At 37.5% G+C, this 16,164-nt stretch overlaps 1 protein-coding gene across 1 annotated transcript in view; it reads right to left on the reverse strand.

Annotated features, from left to right (window-relative positions):
* Positions 1–15,870, reverse strand: part of LOC132157024 (zinc finger protein 271-like) — a 29,360-nt gene extending 13,490 nt beyond the window's left edge. The window contains exon 1 of the mRNA XM_059566184.1: positions 15,442–15,870. Within this exon, the coding sequence (XP_059422167.1) occupies positions 15,442–15,700 (259 nt within the window). The 5' untranslated portion in view covers positions 15,701–15,870. The remainder of the gene's footprint in view (positions 1–15,441) is intronic.
* Positions 15,871–16,164: the final 294 nt, after the last annotated feature.

The raw sequence follows: 16,164 nt of genomic DNA on the forward strand, positions 1-16,164 counted from the left end.
TTTAAGAAAATGGTATCGGATTGGTATATGGGTTCATGTACTCGCCGATGCCGATGCCAGAGTTTGTTGTGGTAATCGGGGATATTTCCGATACTAGTATCGGAATCGGAACTCTACTTTGTTGACTGTTTCCCATCAAGGAGACCGCTGAATGCGCCTCTTTAAATGGTTTCGTGGTGCTAGTAGTTGTATTTTAAAACGCAACTGCAGTGTTTTCAAATGACACTATAGAAGTGGTGCAATGGATCATCATTGATCCGTGATCCGTTCGGATCAATATCTTCGGTTCGGCACACACGTGACCCGCGGATTGATTTATGAAAAAAAAGTTGCGCGTTGAGTTCACACTCAGTGGTCATGGCGAACGGAGGAACTTGAACGCCCCGCCCATTTTGGCTTCCCTGTCAGATATAATGATGAAGGAAAGAGGTGTAAAACCGTGACGGTACGTAGAGACGACATCGCGGCGCGCACCCACTTCAGCGAAAAGATTGTGTCAGATCTTTATGAACAGGAGAAGAAAAAAGTTGTGGACGAACTATCTCGAGCATCCTCTGTTGCGCTCACGACAGAAGGGTGGAGAGCTCTGTGACGATAACTGCTCACTTCCTCACAGCAGACAGGGAGATGAGAAGTCCGGCTATTATGTTAAAAAGAAGATATTATGCCATGTGCACTTTAAGTTGATTTCATATATTTTAATTTAATAATTTAATGTTAATTAAAAAAAGACGAAACGTATGTTTATTTGTCTTGGCCTTTTTTTTTTCTGATCCGATCCATACGAGGAAGAGCGAGCGCGGGTTTGACTAGATGTATTTGGAGGTTATTGCTCACGTCTCGTTCTGCACATATCCAATTGTTTCCATATTCCCAATGTATCTGAATGTTAAACTATAATATTTTTTATTTTTTTATGTAAACTAGATGGAAAAGATCATCCTCTTCACATGAGCAAAAACATGCATAACAGCAGAGTGGACTGGTATACTACGGTCTATTTAAACTGACCAGTGTAACCTTAAATGTTTGGTTGACTGTATTTTAATAATGAACAGACTGCGATGTAAGTTTGAAATTAGAATGCACTTTAGATGTTCTGTGTCATTTATACCAAACACAAATGTTGCTGGTTGCTATTGTGTTTGCAGCACTACTGTTATTTATTTTTTATATATTTAATTTTTTTTTATTTTTCAGTTTAATTGATTTTTATTTCTAAAATTGTATTTATTTAAATGTATATTTAAGTTTACATTTATGTTCCAGCAAACTTGAAAAATTCTACTTGATAAATGCTCTAAAACTTTTATGTAAATGATTGACATATATATATTACCTGTTTTATATATTTAATTCAGTTTATTGTTTTGTTTGGTTAACTTTGGATGCATTTTTTTATTTTAATACCGTGCAGTGCACAAAATTAAGATTCGAGAGATGGTTCAAGTCAGTGCTCAATAAATGATGATAAGTTTAGAAATGTTGTGCATCCACTTATTATTAGTGTCATTTTAGCATGCAAATGAAGGGGAAAACTTGATATCCACCCTAAAAATCGGCAGCACATATTGGCCATCGGCTGACCCTGACCTCTAAACATCGGCATCGGCTATAGAAAAACCCATATCGGTCGATCTCTAAAAGGTAGGCCCATTTCGACCGAAAGGGCATTGAAGTTACTTGCAAAATATGGTACATGGTATTTAAATAAAGCAGTAGTGCAAGTACAATGCTATATCACTTGCAAAGCAAACATCCACAAGCAAATGAAAGGCGCTTCCCAAAGCTGGTCACTCTAGCGAGATGTTATCTCTATTTCCGGGACATCTGTGCCATCGGCGAGGCTGTTTTCTATGCTCCAGACTAACCCCACATTGCATCATGACGTGCTACATTATTTAAATAAAAAATTATTGTAAACGAATCTTATGGCTGGTAGATGTCAGAAAGCATAAAAACAAGACATCAAGTTAATATGTTCCTTTGTGTTAAAAAGCATTTTGAAGTATTTAGATTAAGTTACTAAGCCTAAGTAATCGAACGAAATACATTTTAAAAGTAACCTTCCCAGCCCTGTATATATATATATATATATATATATATACACATATACATATATATACATATATACATATATATACATATATACATATATACATATATATATATATATATATATATATATATAGTACTGTGCAAAGGTTCTAAGCACATTAATATTTTCACCCCAAATAATGGTTTTAAGTCAGTTATTTATATATTTTGCTGTAGTGTGTCAGTAGGAAATATCTGTTTACGTTTCCAAACATTCATTTTTCCATTAATTGTAATAATAATGTAGTGAGATTTTTCAATGTATAAGCAGTCTGACTTGGGTTGGGAACTGAAACCCGGTGCTGCGGCGAAACAGAAAAAGGACACAAGTTTCGTGTTTATCAATAAATTGTTAGAATATCTGTATCTGTGCAGTTATGTTGTCATGAATACAGTTTACAAAAGGCAATGAGGGAACAATTGGTTTTCGCTCGTTTCACCGCTCATCACACCACAGCTGTTTCCTCTAGCGAAAATCTAGCCCTAAAGACATATGAACGCATACTTTAATTATACTTTATTATTTATTTAAATTGTGCTGGGTGTGCTCACTCCACCATGGGCAGAAAAAGTGTGGGCCGTCTCTCTCCCCCCAATCTGAAGGGGGAACTGTCTGTTTTCGGTCCATCTGACAGTAGCTGATTAACAGGACTATTTAAAAGCATCTCCTGCCAGTTGTTCTTTCTCTGCTCTGCTCTGGCCTCCTTTTTTATTCCTTTTTTTTGCATTACACATAGTTTACACTTTACTGATCTGCACTACACTTTTGATTAGTTTTCTTTTGTTTCTCATTTACATTTATTGATTCAAATTATGATTTCATTGTATAATTTAATGTTTTAATAAATTATTTTGGATTTAACGTAACACGCTTTGTGGTCTTCCCTATGTCATTGCTACTGTGAGCCAGGTAGTCGTGACATATGGGGGCTCGTCTGGCCATTTGGATCCCAAATGTAAGTAGACTACTATAATTCGCAATATGGTGTAGGCATAGTTGCGTGGGTAGTGCTACGTCATTGGTTCACATTTTTGTGAATGAACCGTATCGGTGATCAGCTGATGGTAGTTATCTAATCAGCTGGCACGCGTTGTGTTTGTTTGTTGGGGAGTTTCGCATCGAGATTGTTACTTTAGTATTTTGATCGCTAAAATAATTATTTTTTGCTTGTGGAAGAAATTGAGAATATTTGCGCAGATTAGAGCAATTTGACCAACCATATTTTGTTTGTATAGTTTGAGTAGCGAAGTGTGTTTGTAGGGCTACTTCTGATGCAGGATGGCATTTTACGGAGCCTGATTTATCCTCAATTAGTGCGCTTCGGCGTGGGTTTAGATTGCTGTTCACTGAAGTCCGAACGAGGGCACCGCCGTGGAGCACCGGCTGAATTGACTTGTGTTGGGACAGTATGATTCCATTGGTATTGGCGAGTAAATTAGCCTTGTTCTTGGACTTAGTGTGAAGATAGATCAGAATAGTAGGGGGGTAAATATTTAGGGGGAACTCCATTGTTGTCCTGTAACATGAGCTGCATTCCGCTTCATACGATTTAATTTGGGTGGTTGGAATTCTGTAATGACCCGAAAGACATTGAGATATAGGCCTAGTTTTCATTGGTTTGGCTAGATGTATTGCTGCTGGGGGTTTACTTGTAGACAATGCCTGGTTTAATTGTTGAGTGATGATTTGTAATTTATGTTGTAATAATGGATACACTTGAGGTGTTTTTGGCTGCTCCTTCATTGGCCTTGCTTGCGGTGTTTAATATATTATTCAATTGCATGGTTTGGTCAAGCACTATAAAATTGCTGTAACATTGCCGAAGGGAGCTAAAAAGCATGAGCTGCTTGATTTCATTCGTGCGTGTTTGGTTGATAAGAACGTGTTACCTGACGAGATATTGCCAAAGCGATGTAGTCAGGGGGCGTCGGGTTCAGATAGTGAGCATACTTTGGATAGTGACCCCACTCAGAGTTTGATGGTAGGTCCACAGCAAAAATCCAGTGTATTAACATTTGAACAGCAAGTCGAATTGTTAAAACTGCAACATGATTTGTCATGTTATGATATGTCACGACTACCTGGCTCACAGTAGCAATGACATAGGGAAGACCACAAAGCAGGTTACGTTAAATCCAAAATAATTAAAACATTAAATTATACAATGAAATCATAATTTGAATCAATAAAGTCAGTAAATGAGAAACAAAAGAAAACTAATCAAAAGTGTAGTGCAGATCAGTAAAGTGTAAACTATGTGTAATGCAAAAAAGCAAAAAAGGAATATGATGGTGCTGCCACCAGCCTAGAGGCCAGAGCAGAGCAGAGACGCGCAGCCCAGAGCAGAGAAAGAACAACTGGCAGGAGATGCTTTTAAATAGTCCTGTCAATCAGCTACTGTCAGATGGACCGAAAACAGATAGCTCCCCCTTCAGATTGGGGGGAGAGAGACGGGCCACACATTTTCTGCCCATGGTGGAGTGAGCACACCCAGCACAGCAAAGCCGGGCATGACATACAGTTAATCTAATTATACTTTATAGATACGTTACTGTGCAAAAGTCTTAGGCACGTTAGTTTTTTCACCTAAAAGAATGGTGTTCGTGTTCAGACAATTTCTTATTTCTTTTGCTGTAGGGTGTCAGTAGAAAATATCATTTTAGATTAAGTTTGTCTAATTTTCAGTAGATTTCTTCACGTAATCACAGATAGATTTGATGATGGTGAGATCAGATCACCGGCTGTCGTCAGACTGCTTGTGCATTCAAAAATCTTAATATATTATTATTAGGGCTGTCACTTTTGTGAAAAAATCATTTACGATTTTTAAGACATAAGTGTTCATTGAATCGATTGTAAAAACGATTTTCCATGTCTAAAAAAAAAGACATTTCCTTTTTCAACGTCAAATAACGGACAAACGTAAAGAGAGCGCTGGAAACGCAAAAGTCAGCAATATGTCTTATTTATTGGCATGAAGTTTTGTGCAGAGTAACAAACAGCAACAGGAGTGCAACATTATGGAAAAAATATATGTGCAAAGGGGACGGCTGCCATAACAAAAGAAAAACATCACTGCAGGCTTCAAACCGGCTGCATTAATGATTTAGGCAATTCAAAAATCTCCAAGATTATTTTAAATAATGATTTAATCCATTTCAAACAACTGTTCAAAAAAATGAAACTTGTGTCCCAACTTTTGAGAAGACATGCTCCGACCGCACTGATGTCCCAGGGACACTCACGTGCAGCTGCGCAAGGTGGGGGTATTACTGCAAATTTTCCATCACAAAAGCCGGTTGCTGTCAGCTTGCAATGGTCCTTTTCATAACTCAGAATCTCCTGTAACTACAGTAGATGCGAGAATGAGGCGAATTTGCGTCTCCCACGCTGCGAGACCTCCAGACGCGCGTAAACGCTTCTCCATATTGACTTAATCATTCGCGTTTGGTGTGAACGCAGCATAAGAGGTCGCTTTCGACACCACTGGGTCTTATAGGCGCGTAAAATTGCTGGTATTTTCTGTCTAGCTTTCGCAAGGCATACTGCACTTTCGGAATTCTTTATTTTCTTTTTCTGCTTGTTACATCTATATTTTTAATTTTTTTAATTATTTTAAAATTAATAGTGTACATATTTGGTTAAAAGCGATTCCCTATTTTCATTTTGGAAACTTTTTTTGGTTGGTCCGATCGATTGTGCAATCGATTTTCGAACTAAAAGAGACAGCCCTAATTGTTATTAAAATTAATCACAAAATTAATGTTTGGAAACGTAACCTGATGGTTCCTACTGACACACTACATCAAAAGATATAAATAACTGGCTGAACACCATTGTGACCACCAAGACTATTGCACAGTAGTGTGCATGTTTATGTGTGTGTGTGTATATATATATACACATACACACACACACACACACATAAACATGCACACTACTGTGCAAAAGAAAAAATACTGTATTTAAAACAGCTAGTTCATAAAACAACTAGAATATAGTTGGACTCAACTGTCATATCATGCGTCCTGTGACAAATATATATATACACACACCGTATTTTTCAGACTATAAGTCGCTCCTGAGTATAAGTCGCATCAGTCCAAAAATAAGTCATGATGAGGAAAAAAACATATAAGTCGCACTGAACTATAAGTCGCATTTATTTAGAAACAAGAGAAAACATTACCGTCTACAGCCGCCAGAGGGCGCCCCTATGTCTTCAGTGTAGACTACAGAAGCACTGAGCAGCATAGAGCACCCTCTTGCGGCTGTAGACGGTAATGTTTTCTCTTGATTCATTTTTAGTTCATTTCTCTTGGTTCATGTCAAAGTAATTTTGATTAGTCGCACCTGACTATAAGTCGCAGGACCAGCCAAACTATGAAAAAAAGTGCGACTCATAGTCCGGAAAATACGGTATATATATATATATAAAAACACACACACATACGTATATTATATATACATACATACACATATACATACATATATATTAGGGCTGCACGATATTGGGAAAAAATGACATTACGATATTTTATTTTTCTGCTATATATATTGCAATATGAAATCTAATCAAATTTTTTCTTACAAACAAAAATGGGGTGAGCACACTTACATTCTCATTTTAAATGATTTAAACATCGACACCATCGTGTCAATTGATTAATATAAGCGAGGGAGAGAGAGCAAGACAGCGCTCGTGTTGTTTGAAGACGGTGAGTGTGCAGCCGGGGCTCTCTCTCTCTCTTGCCGCGTTTCCACCGAAATTACCCCGAACATTTGTACTAGTAACTTTTTTCCCCAGGAACTTTTTCCCCCCAGACCTGTTGCTTTCTGCGTTTCCACCACGGTGTAAAGTACCGGGAAGATTAGGCAAATAAGACTGGTGACGTAGGTCTGCGCGCGTTTCTCAATACTATAGTATGCTGATCTTGGACGTGCATCCTCGGTTGTTCAGACTTTGCGCATTCGACTCGGGAGTGTGATGTCCGCAACGACGCAAATCCGGTAAATCTGCAAACAGCAGCGTACTTGATAACATCAGTCAGCTCGCCTTGACTACTGCTATTTTCCTCACTGTACATTTACAATAAAACGAAATAGGAAATCAAATACCACTGCCTCCTTTCGTTTTCATTTAAACATAATAACAGCAGCAGAAATGTACTTAGTTCAGGGATATGTGTATATATACAGCCATTACAATGAAACGAAATATTATATAAATTTGCCTTTTTTATTTTCATTGTAACATATAGATAAATTGAATACACACCAAAGATAACCTGTTAGATTTACCCAAAACAAATTTTTATATCTTATGATTAACCACTAAAGAGACATCAAAGCCAGCGGCACATATCAGAAGGACTAGCCGAGGAGAGGCTGCTCTCGGTGGATACATGATTACTGAGGTCCCGCTGATCGCGTGGAGCTCACGTCTCCGAGATCGGCGAAAATAATTTTTTAATAGGTGCTGTCTTTTTAAATAAACCACAGATTTGAGTTTTAAACAACTACATTCTCGCCTGACATACTTTTAAAATGACATTTCATGACACAATTAGAGATCGACCGATATGGGTTTTTCTATAGCCGATGCCAAAGTTTAGAGGTCAAGGTCAGCCGATATGTGCTGCCAATTTTTAGGGACGATATCTTGAAGTTTTCCACTTCATTTGCATGCCAAAATGAAACAATAATAATAAGTGGATGCACAACATTTCTAAACTTATCATGATTTATTGAGCACTGACTTGAACCTAGGGCTGCACGATGTGTCGTTTAAGCATCGATATCGCAATGTACGAATCCACGATAGTCACATCGCAGGATGTGCGATGTAGGCTGTCGTAGTAGATCCGTTATTAATTAACTGTATGGGCCAGAGAGAGCACGCGCGCGCGCGCGAGAGAGAGAGAGGTAGCGCGCGCGCGAGAGAGAGAGAGAGGTAGCGCCCGCGAGAGAGAGAGCAAGAGCGAGGCGCGCGTGAGAGAGAGCAAGCCTCGGCCGCACGCTCGACGTCTTCAAACAACACGAGCGCTGTCTTGCTCTCTCTCTCTCGCACATATTAATCAATTGACACGATGGTGTCGATGTTTAAATCAATTAAAATGAGAGTGTAAGTGTGCTCACCCCATTTTTGTTTGTAAGAAAAAATTTGATTAGATTTCATATCGCAAAATATAATCGCAGAAAAATAAAATATCGCAATGTAATTTTTTCCCAATATCGTGCAGCCCTACTTGAACCATCTCTCGAATCTTAATTTTGTGCACTGCATGGTATTAAAATAAATATTTTTTTCAAAGTTAACCAAACAAATCAAACTGACCAAGTATTAAATATATAAAACAGGTAATGTATATATATATATATATATATATATATATATATATATATATATATACCGGTATTAGTATTGTCAAAAGACCCGGTACTTCGGTACCAAGTCGGTACTAAAAAAAATTAAATGTGACGGTACCAGGTTTCTTTAAGTACCGGTAGTACCGAGGTCCCGTTCAAACCCGGTTCAGCGCTATGATTTCCGTGAAGCAGAAAACGAGGACGGAATCTCAAAATCCAGTCATGAAAATGAAACTTACATTTTAATATGGACAGTCATGGAATTTGTCAAAGCATAAATTAATCAAATCAAATCTCCATATGGACCAGTATCCGTAAATGTTAAGCCGCAAAAGTTGTTTGAAATATGAATCCGTGTTCTGCGCGTCTCTGTGTGAATTAATGAATGGCAGAGACGTGCGGGTTTGTTTACTACATAGACTGAAGCGCATGACGCTTGCATTAATTTCAGCATCTGAGCTTCAGAGTTCTCTCTCCATCAAGCGATCTGAACTTTTCAGTTTATCTCAATGGACGCACATCGCACCTGTATTTGATGCTCTGTAAACTCTGTGTGAAGGAGCACGACTCGCCGTCGCTTTACTGATAGCGCTGTTTCTCACACATGCAAAGAGAGAGAGAGCGAGAGTCTTACCACGCTGAATCGACATGCTATATGTAAACTATTCTTTGTTGTCTTCTCCTGTCAAAATAATGGAGTTAATTTAGAATTATTCATTCATTTTCGAACAAGCAGAAGTAGTGCTCCGGTAGTGGGCGGAGCTAATGCGCAAATGGCAATTTCATTGGCTGGCGCTGATCTCTTGCCGTCCCTGTTTAGATTTCAGCAAATCATTTTGACCGAACGCAGACAACGTGATTAATATTCATGAGCCCAGCAGCTCATCAATTTATAGTGCATTGTATATACATTAGTATGATAGTAGAATTAGTAGTAGTATTATCAATACTCAAATGACAAATATGCATTCATTAGGCCTAAAAGTTAATTTTTACATAAAGGCATTGTGCTAGAAATATTACTATTATTTAGTAAAATGTATGTGATACTGCTACTGTTGAAAAAAATAATAAAACTTTATTTTTTAAAGAAATAAATCACAATATTTCTTCCATGTTTTAATTTTAATAGCAAATTCCCTTTATTTACCAAAAATAAAATGTTTAAATTTCATAAATTAAAAGACAAATTAAATTTGTGTGGAAACTTGTTTACTGTTTTTCATAATTATATAACTTGTAGAAAAACTTTAAACAATTGTAAATAAGTATAAAGAATGGCATTGGTTTTATTTTTAGTGCTAAAAAGTAATTTTTTTTTTTAATTAGCATACTTTTGTGTTTTGCTTTGGTACCGAAATTGGTACCGAGAACTGTGGATTTTCACTGGTATCGGTACCGAATACTGAAATTTTGGTACCGTGACAACACTAACCGGTATATAAAGGTTTTAGAGCATTTATCAAGTAGAATTTTTCAAGTTTGTTGGAACATTAATGTAAACTTAAATATACATTTAAATAAATACAATTTTGGAAATAAAAATCAATTAAACTGAAAAATACCAAAATAAAATAAATAAAAAATAAATAACAGTAGTGCTGCAAACACACTAGCAACCAGCAACATTTGTGTTTGGTATAAATGACACAGAACATCTAAAGTGCATTCTAATTTCAAACTTCGCAGTCTGTTCATTATTAAAATAAAGTACAGTCAACCAAACATTTAAAAGGTTGCACTGGTCAGTTTAAATAGACCGTAGTATACCAGTCCACTCTGCTGTTATGCATGTTTTTGCTCATGTGAAGAGGATGATCTTTTCCGTCTAGTTTACATAAAAAAAAAAATGTATATATGTATATATGTATATATGTATACATGTATATGTATATATATATATATATATATATATATATGTATATATATATATATATATATATATATATATATATATATATATTAGGGGTGTAACGGTTCACAAAATTCACGGTTCGGTTCGATACGATACGATACACTGGTGTCACGGTTCGGTACGTTTTAGATACAGCAAAAAGAAAAAATTGGCAGAGACATTTCCTTGATTTTTTAAAAAATGTTTTATTTATTAAAACTAACAAAGTATGTTTTATGTTTTTTTTTTTTTTTTTTTTTTTTTTACATTGAACAATGATGGAGCTATTCTCTACCCATCTTCTATGGTGTTTTCTTAGCAGCATACTGTATAAAACAAAAACAGCTCCTTATAAAAAAAAATGAAAATGTTATATTATTGTAGTAGTTATGAACAAATACAAAGATGTAACTTTTATATGGAACTCTATAACTCTTTATATTGAGTGTGTTTTTACTCAATTGGTTCTCTATAGGGCTTATGTTTTTTGGAACAAAGCAGGAATTACGGTCTGTTTGAAATGGGCTCGTGAAGGAATATTGTAACGGGCAGGGCCGACCAATTTGCTGCCCTAGGCAAGAGTTTACCTGGCGCCCCATGCATCACAGCCCATTTCACCCTGTCATTGTGTTCATGATTTAGCATATATATATATATATATATACACACACACACACACACACACATTACAGCAGAACTGTTTCCAACACTCATAATAAATCATCATATTAGAATGATTTCTAAAGGATCATGTGATAGACCGGATGTCACATGTGACACTGAAGAATGGAGTAATGATGCTGAAAATTCAGATTTGCATCAAAGAAATAAATGATAATTTAAAGTATAATAAATTGAAAACAAATTATTTTAAATTGTAATAATATATCACAATATTACATTTTTTTCTGTATTTTTGATCAAATAAATGCAGGCTTGATGAGCAAAAGAAACTTCTTTCAAAAACATTAAAAATAGTAATGTTTCCAATCTTTTGGCCTGTACTGTATCCCCCCAAAACTGCACAACTGTAGAGTAAAACATTAATAAAAAAGTGATAATAAAAAATGCGTCTTAAAACTGACATGATTGTACAAAATCACAGTCTGGGGACTCAGAACTCAGAACAACTGCTAACATCAAGTTTAAGGTAAAAATAACTGCCATGAAATTGTAGTATCTTACTCCTATGCAATAAATTGTTATTTCAGTACATCTCTTTACCTCTGTCTTTATCCTCTTCTCTTCTTTTTGGCACTGTATCTATCGCAGACTATGCTCATTTATAATGTGTCATGTAAATTCGGCCTTCCGTCACAATCAGGAAACTTTCACCGTGTCTAGAACTGGCGCGAGCTGCCAGGCCCGTTTCTACGAGCTGTGTGTTAACAAAAGCAGTGCTGTCTACATTGGATGCGCGTCGGGCACGCTACACAATAAATTACCAACAACTGATCGTGCGCGCGCTCTGTTTCTGACGCACTTCAAGCACTCGATGGGCGGGGGAAGATTGAAGAGCCCAATTTTTTTTTTTTTGCTTTTGGTAGTATATCCCTTATAGCTTACAGGGAATACAAAGTGCACCCAAACACCAGACCTGTTGGTTATTGGAGGATCTTCTATTTCTGGTCTGTTAAACGCATTGGCCATTTTGCAACGAGCCTTCAGCGTGTATTACTGAGTGAGCTAGCGCCTGACTGAGTAGCCTAACATAAACATATAAGTTGGTGTTTTTTTCTTCTTCGGGGGTGTCAGGGGCATTGCCTGTTACGTCGTTTGGGTTATTGGGCTACCTTGTTGAACGCATATTATATTTCACAATTTTTTTTTATTTTCCAAATATAATTAATTAGTCCAACGAACGGTTCAATACGAATACGCGTATCGTTACACCCCTAATATATATATATATATTAGGGCTGTCAAAATTGCCCAAAAATGACGTTCGAATATTCCCTATAAAAAATACACGAATATTCGAACATCTGGTGGCGCATGTTGTCAATGACGCGCATTACGTCAATAACAGGCAAAAATAATACAAAGAGACATAACTACTTGTATAGATAGTCTATTTAAGTTTAAACATATATGACAACGTATTACCTACACAAAAACAAGGAAATCAACTAATGGCCAAGACTGCAGACCTCAAGCTCTCTCACTCTCACGTTCTCTGCGCATAATGGTTTAAATGAACAAACAATTTTTTGTGCAAGCAATTTAAGGTCACGACTGTTGTCCCAAATATAGCAGGCTTCATTCAGTCGAGTTGGGCTCTGCACTTGCTGGCATCTTCCATGAAGACGCGTCAACTTTCAGCAGTGATGCTGTGCCAGACAGTGCGACTCCTGTGAGGCTGTGACCTGTCCCTGAACCCTCAGGCGCGCTAGCGCGCCCACTCGCAAAGCAGACAACCACGCCTCTACTACCGCGGGTCTTTTTTCCACATTGTTTTTTATTCGAATATTAATTTTCACCTTCGAAATTCGTTTTTTTAAAACTATTCGAATACATATTCGAATTTAGAATATTCGTTGACAGCCCTAATATATATATATATATATATATATATATATATATATATTATAGTTTAACATTCAGATACATTGAGAATATTGGAAACATTTGGATATGTGCAAAACGAGATGTGAGCAATAACCTCCAAATACATCTAGTCAAACCCGCGCTTGCTCATCCTCGTATGGATCGGATCATTTTTTTGATCAGCAAAAAACATACTTTTTGTCTTTTTTATTAACATTAAATTATTAAATTAAAATATATGAAATCAACTTAAAGTGCACATGGCATAATATCTTCTTTTTAACATAACCGGACTTCTCATCTCCCAGTCTGCTGTGATGGTGAGCAGTTACCGTCACAAAGCTCTCCGTCCCCCTGGACGTCCACCCTTCTGTCGTGAGCACAACAGAGGATGCTCGGGATAGTTCATCCACAACTTTTTTCTTCTCCTGTTCATAAAGATCTGGCACAATCTTTTCACTCTAACCTCTTTCCTTCATCATTACATCTGACAGGGAATCCAAAATGCGCGGGCCGTTCAAGCTCCTCCGTTCATCCGCTCGCCATGACCACTGAGTGTGGACTGAACATGCGCAACTTTTTTTTTTTCATAAATCAATCTGCAGGTCATGTGTGTGCCGACCCGAAGATATTGATCCGAACATATCACGGATCAATGATGATCCGTTGCACCACTTCTATAGTGTCACTTGAAAACATTGCAGATGCGTTTTAAAATACAACAACGAGCACGAAACCATTTAACGAGGCCCATTCAGCGGTCTCCTTGACGGGAAATAGTCAACAAAGTAACATGTTCTAAAACGTATGGCGCACTCTCTTCATTTTATCAAATGATCATAATCACCTCTATTGAATGAGAAAGCTTTTTTTCCAAGTGGCTTTTGCACACAATAATAATACCGCTGCAGACGCATTTTGCAGCATTAAGGTTATTAATTGATCGTTAATTTAAACGACGATCAATCATGGAAATGATCAAATATTGACATCCCTAAATACAAATGAGTTGGATGGAAAACTGGTTATTGTCTGCATCAAACCATGCTTCCGAACAAATGTCATTCACCATTTTGGGCAGCTCCAGGACAGCTGTCTCTCCGAGCACGGAGCCCTCAATCACGCTGCAGTGTTTGTATGAGCTGTCAACTTCTCCACACCATTTACAGAGTGAAATTCTCTGACTACCTTTATCTCCCAGGACTGTTGTTGAATCTTCCAAAAGTTTTGGCTTGGGGTGCTTTACATGCAGCGGCAGCAGCAGCAGCACTTTCCACTGCAACAATAACACGGGGCTGCCCGCCAACGTGTCTGACTTTAAATCGGCGCTACTAAACATGGATATCGGCCGATGCCGATATATTAAAAAATTACAAATATCGGCCCGATATATTGGCCGACCGATTTATCGGTCAACCTCCAGACACAATAACAGTAATATTTTGAAAATGATCCGAATAAATGGTGGTTGAACTAAACCAATGCTGCGTGAACTCAACCAATCAGGATGTTAAGCGCCCAAGTCCTGCCCCCTAAAGTTCCGGAACTTTGAAAAAGTACTACCTCGTCAGCAGGGACTTTCTGAGGGGCCTTTTTTTTTACCCAGAACTTTATTTAGTTCCTGTGGTGGAAACACACAGATTACCAGGCCAAAGTCCCTAGTTCCTGGTTAAAGTTCCTGCGGTGGAAACGGGGCATCTCTCTCTCGCGCTCTCTCTCTCTGGCCTGTTAAACTGACAGGACTTAAAAACACATGTAAATGATAAACTTTCACTCTATGATGGTAAAGCTGTGCAATAAATCCGCGAATCACATTCGTCAAGGGCCGGGGAGCAGCTGGCCCGTACAGTTAATGAATAACGGATCAAATACGACAGCCTACATCGCACATCCTGCAATTTGACTATCGTGGATTTGTACATCGCGATATCAATGCTTAAACGACACATCGTGCAGCCCTAATATATATATACACATACATACATACATATATATATACACATACACACACACATATACATATAAAAAATAGACATAGCCAGACTAGACTATTTTAGTACAAATTATGAGCTTACTGACGATTTTCTTATAATTCTTGACAAAATTATAATATATCTAGTTTTGTTTGTTTTTTGCCTAGTTTTGCCTACGTTCCTATGGCCCAATGACGCTACGATGAGCATTTACTGCTTTTTAAAAATGTGGGTCAGGAAGCGGGTCGGGTACAATATTTTATTTTTATTTTTTTTATATATATATATGCGTGTATGTGTGTGTGTGTATATAGATAGATAGAAAACGAGGACTAATATGTATATTTGTGTGTGTATATATATATATTTTGTGTGTGTGTGTGTGTGTGTATATAGATAGATAGAAAACGAGGACTAATATGTATATTTGTGTGTGTGTGTGTGTGTATATATATATATATATATATATATATATAAATGTCAAAAACCTCCAGACCCCAGAGAAGCAAACCGTTGTAAGCCTAATGTAACATTACCACAAACAGACATTAAAGACCAACCTCCTTGTTCCTCGTGTTTTATTCCGTGGGGTTCTTGTTCCTCGTGTTTTATTCTCCAGGTTTCTGGTTCCTCGTGTTTTATTCTCCAGGTTTCTGGTTCCTCGTGTTTTATTCTCCAGATTTCTGGTTCCTCGTGTTTTATTTTCACGGTTTCTGGTTCCTCGTGTTTTATTCTCCAGGTTTCTGGTTCCTCTTGTTTTATTCTCCAGGTTTCTGTTTCACTCGTGTTCTCTTCACTCTCCTCTTTAACAAACTCCATCTTCACAGCAGCAGCAAATCCTCCAGATATTCCTGCTTCCTAAAAATAAGACTCTCGACTATGAGGACGAGAACATTACAGATATTTACTGACCTGATTCAAAACTGAATTTTTCCTTTAAAAGAAAAATTTCGAACTGTTTGTAGCCTCCCGACACAACAACAACAGAGAGCGCGGTGAAACTACTCTTCTTCTGAGGTTTAATGGTGTTTGGCAAACAAACGAATGTGTTTAGCGCCACCCGCTGGATTGGAGAGTGAAGCGACGCAGCAAAAACATGACGTCGCCAGTTCGTCGTGCAGCCTGGAGCAATGGGCGTGCCGAAAGGTAGAGGCGTGGCAAAAGGTTTCTCATTAGTGAAAGGAGTTTTACTGTGTTGGACAATCAGCGGTAAATATACATTTACGTAACTTCCTTTAGACAATAGAAGGTGGTGGCCATAAGACGTGAGGTAATTATTCATC

The sequence above is a fragment of the Carassius carassius genome, chromosome 1 (genome assembly GCF_963082965.1).
Source record: "Carassius carassius chromosome 1, fCarCar2.1, whole genome shotgun sequence".
NCBI classification, from domain to species: domain Eukaryota; kingdom Metazoa; phylum Chordata; class Actinopteri; order Cypriniformes; family Cyprinidae; genus Carassius; species Carassius carassius.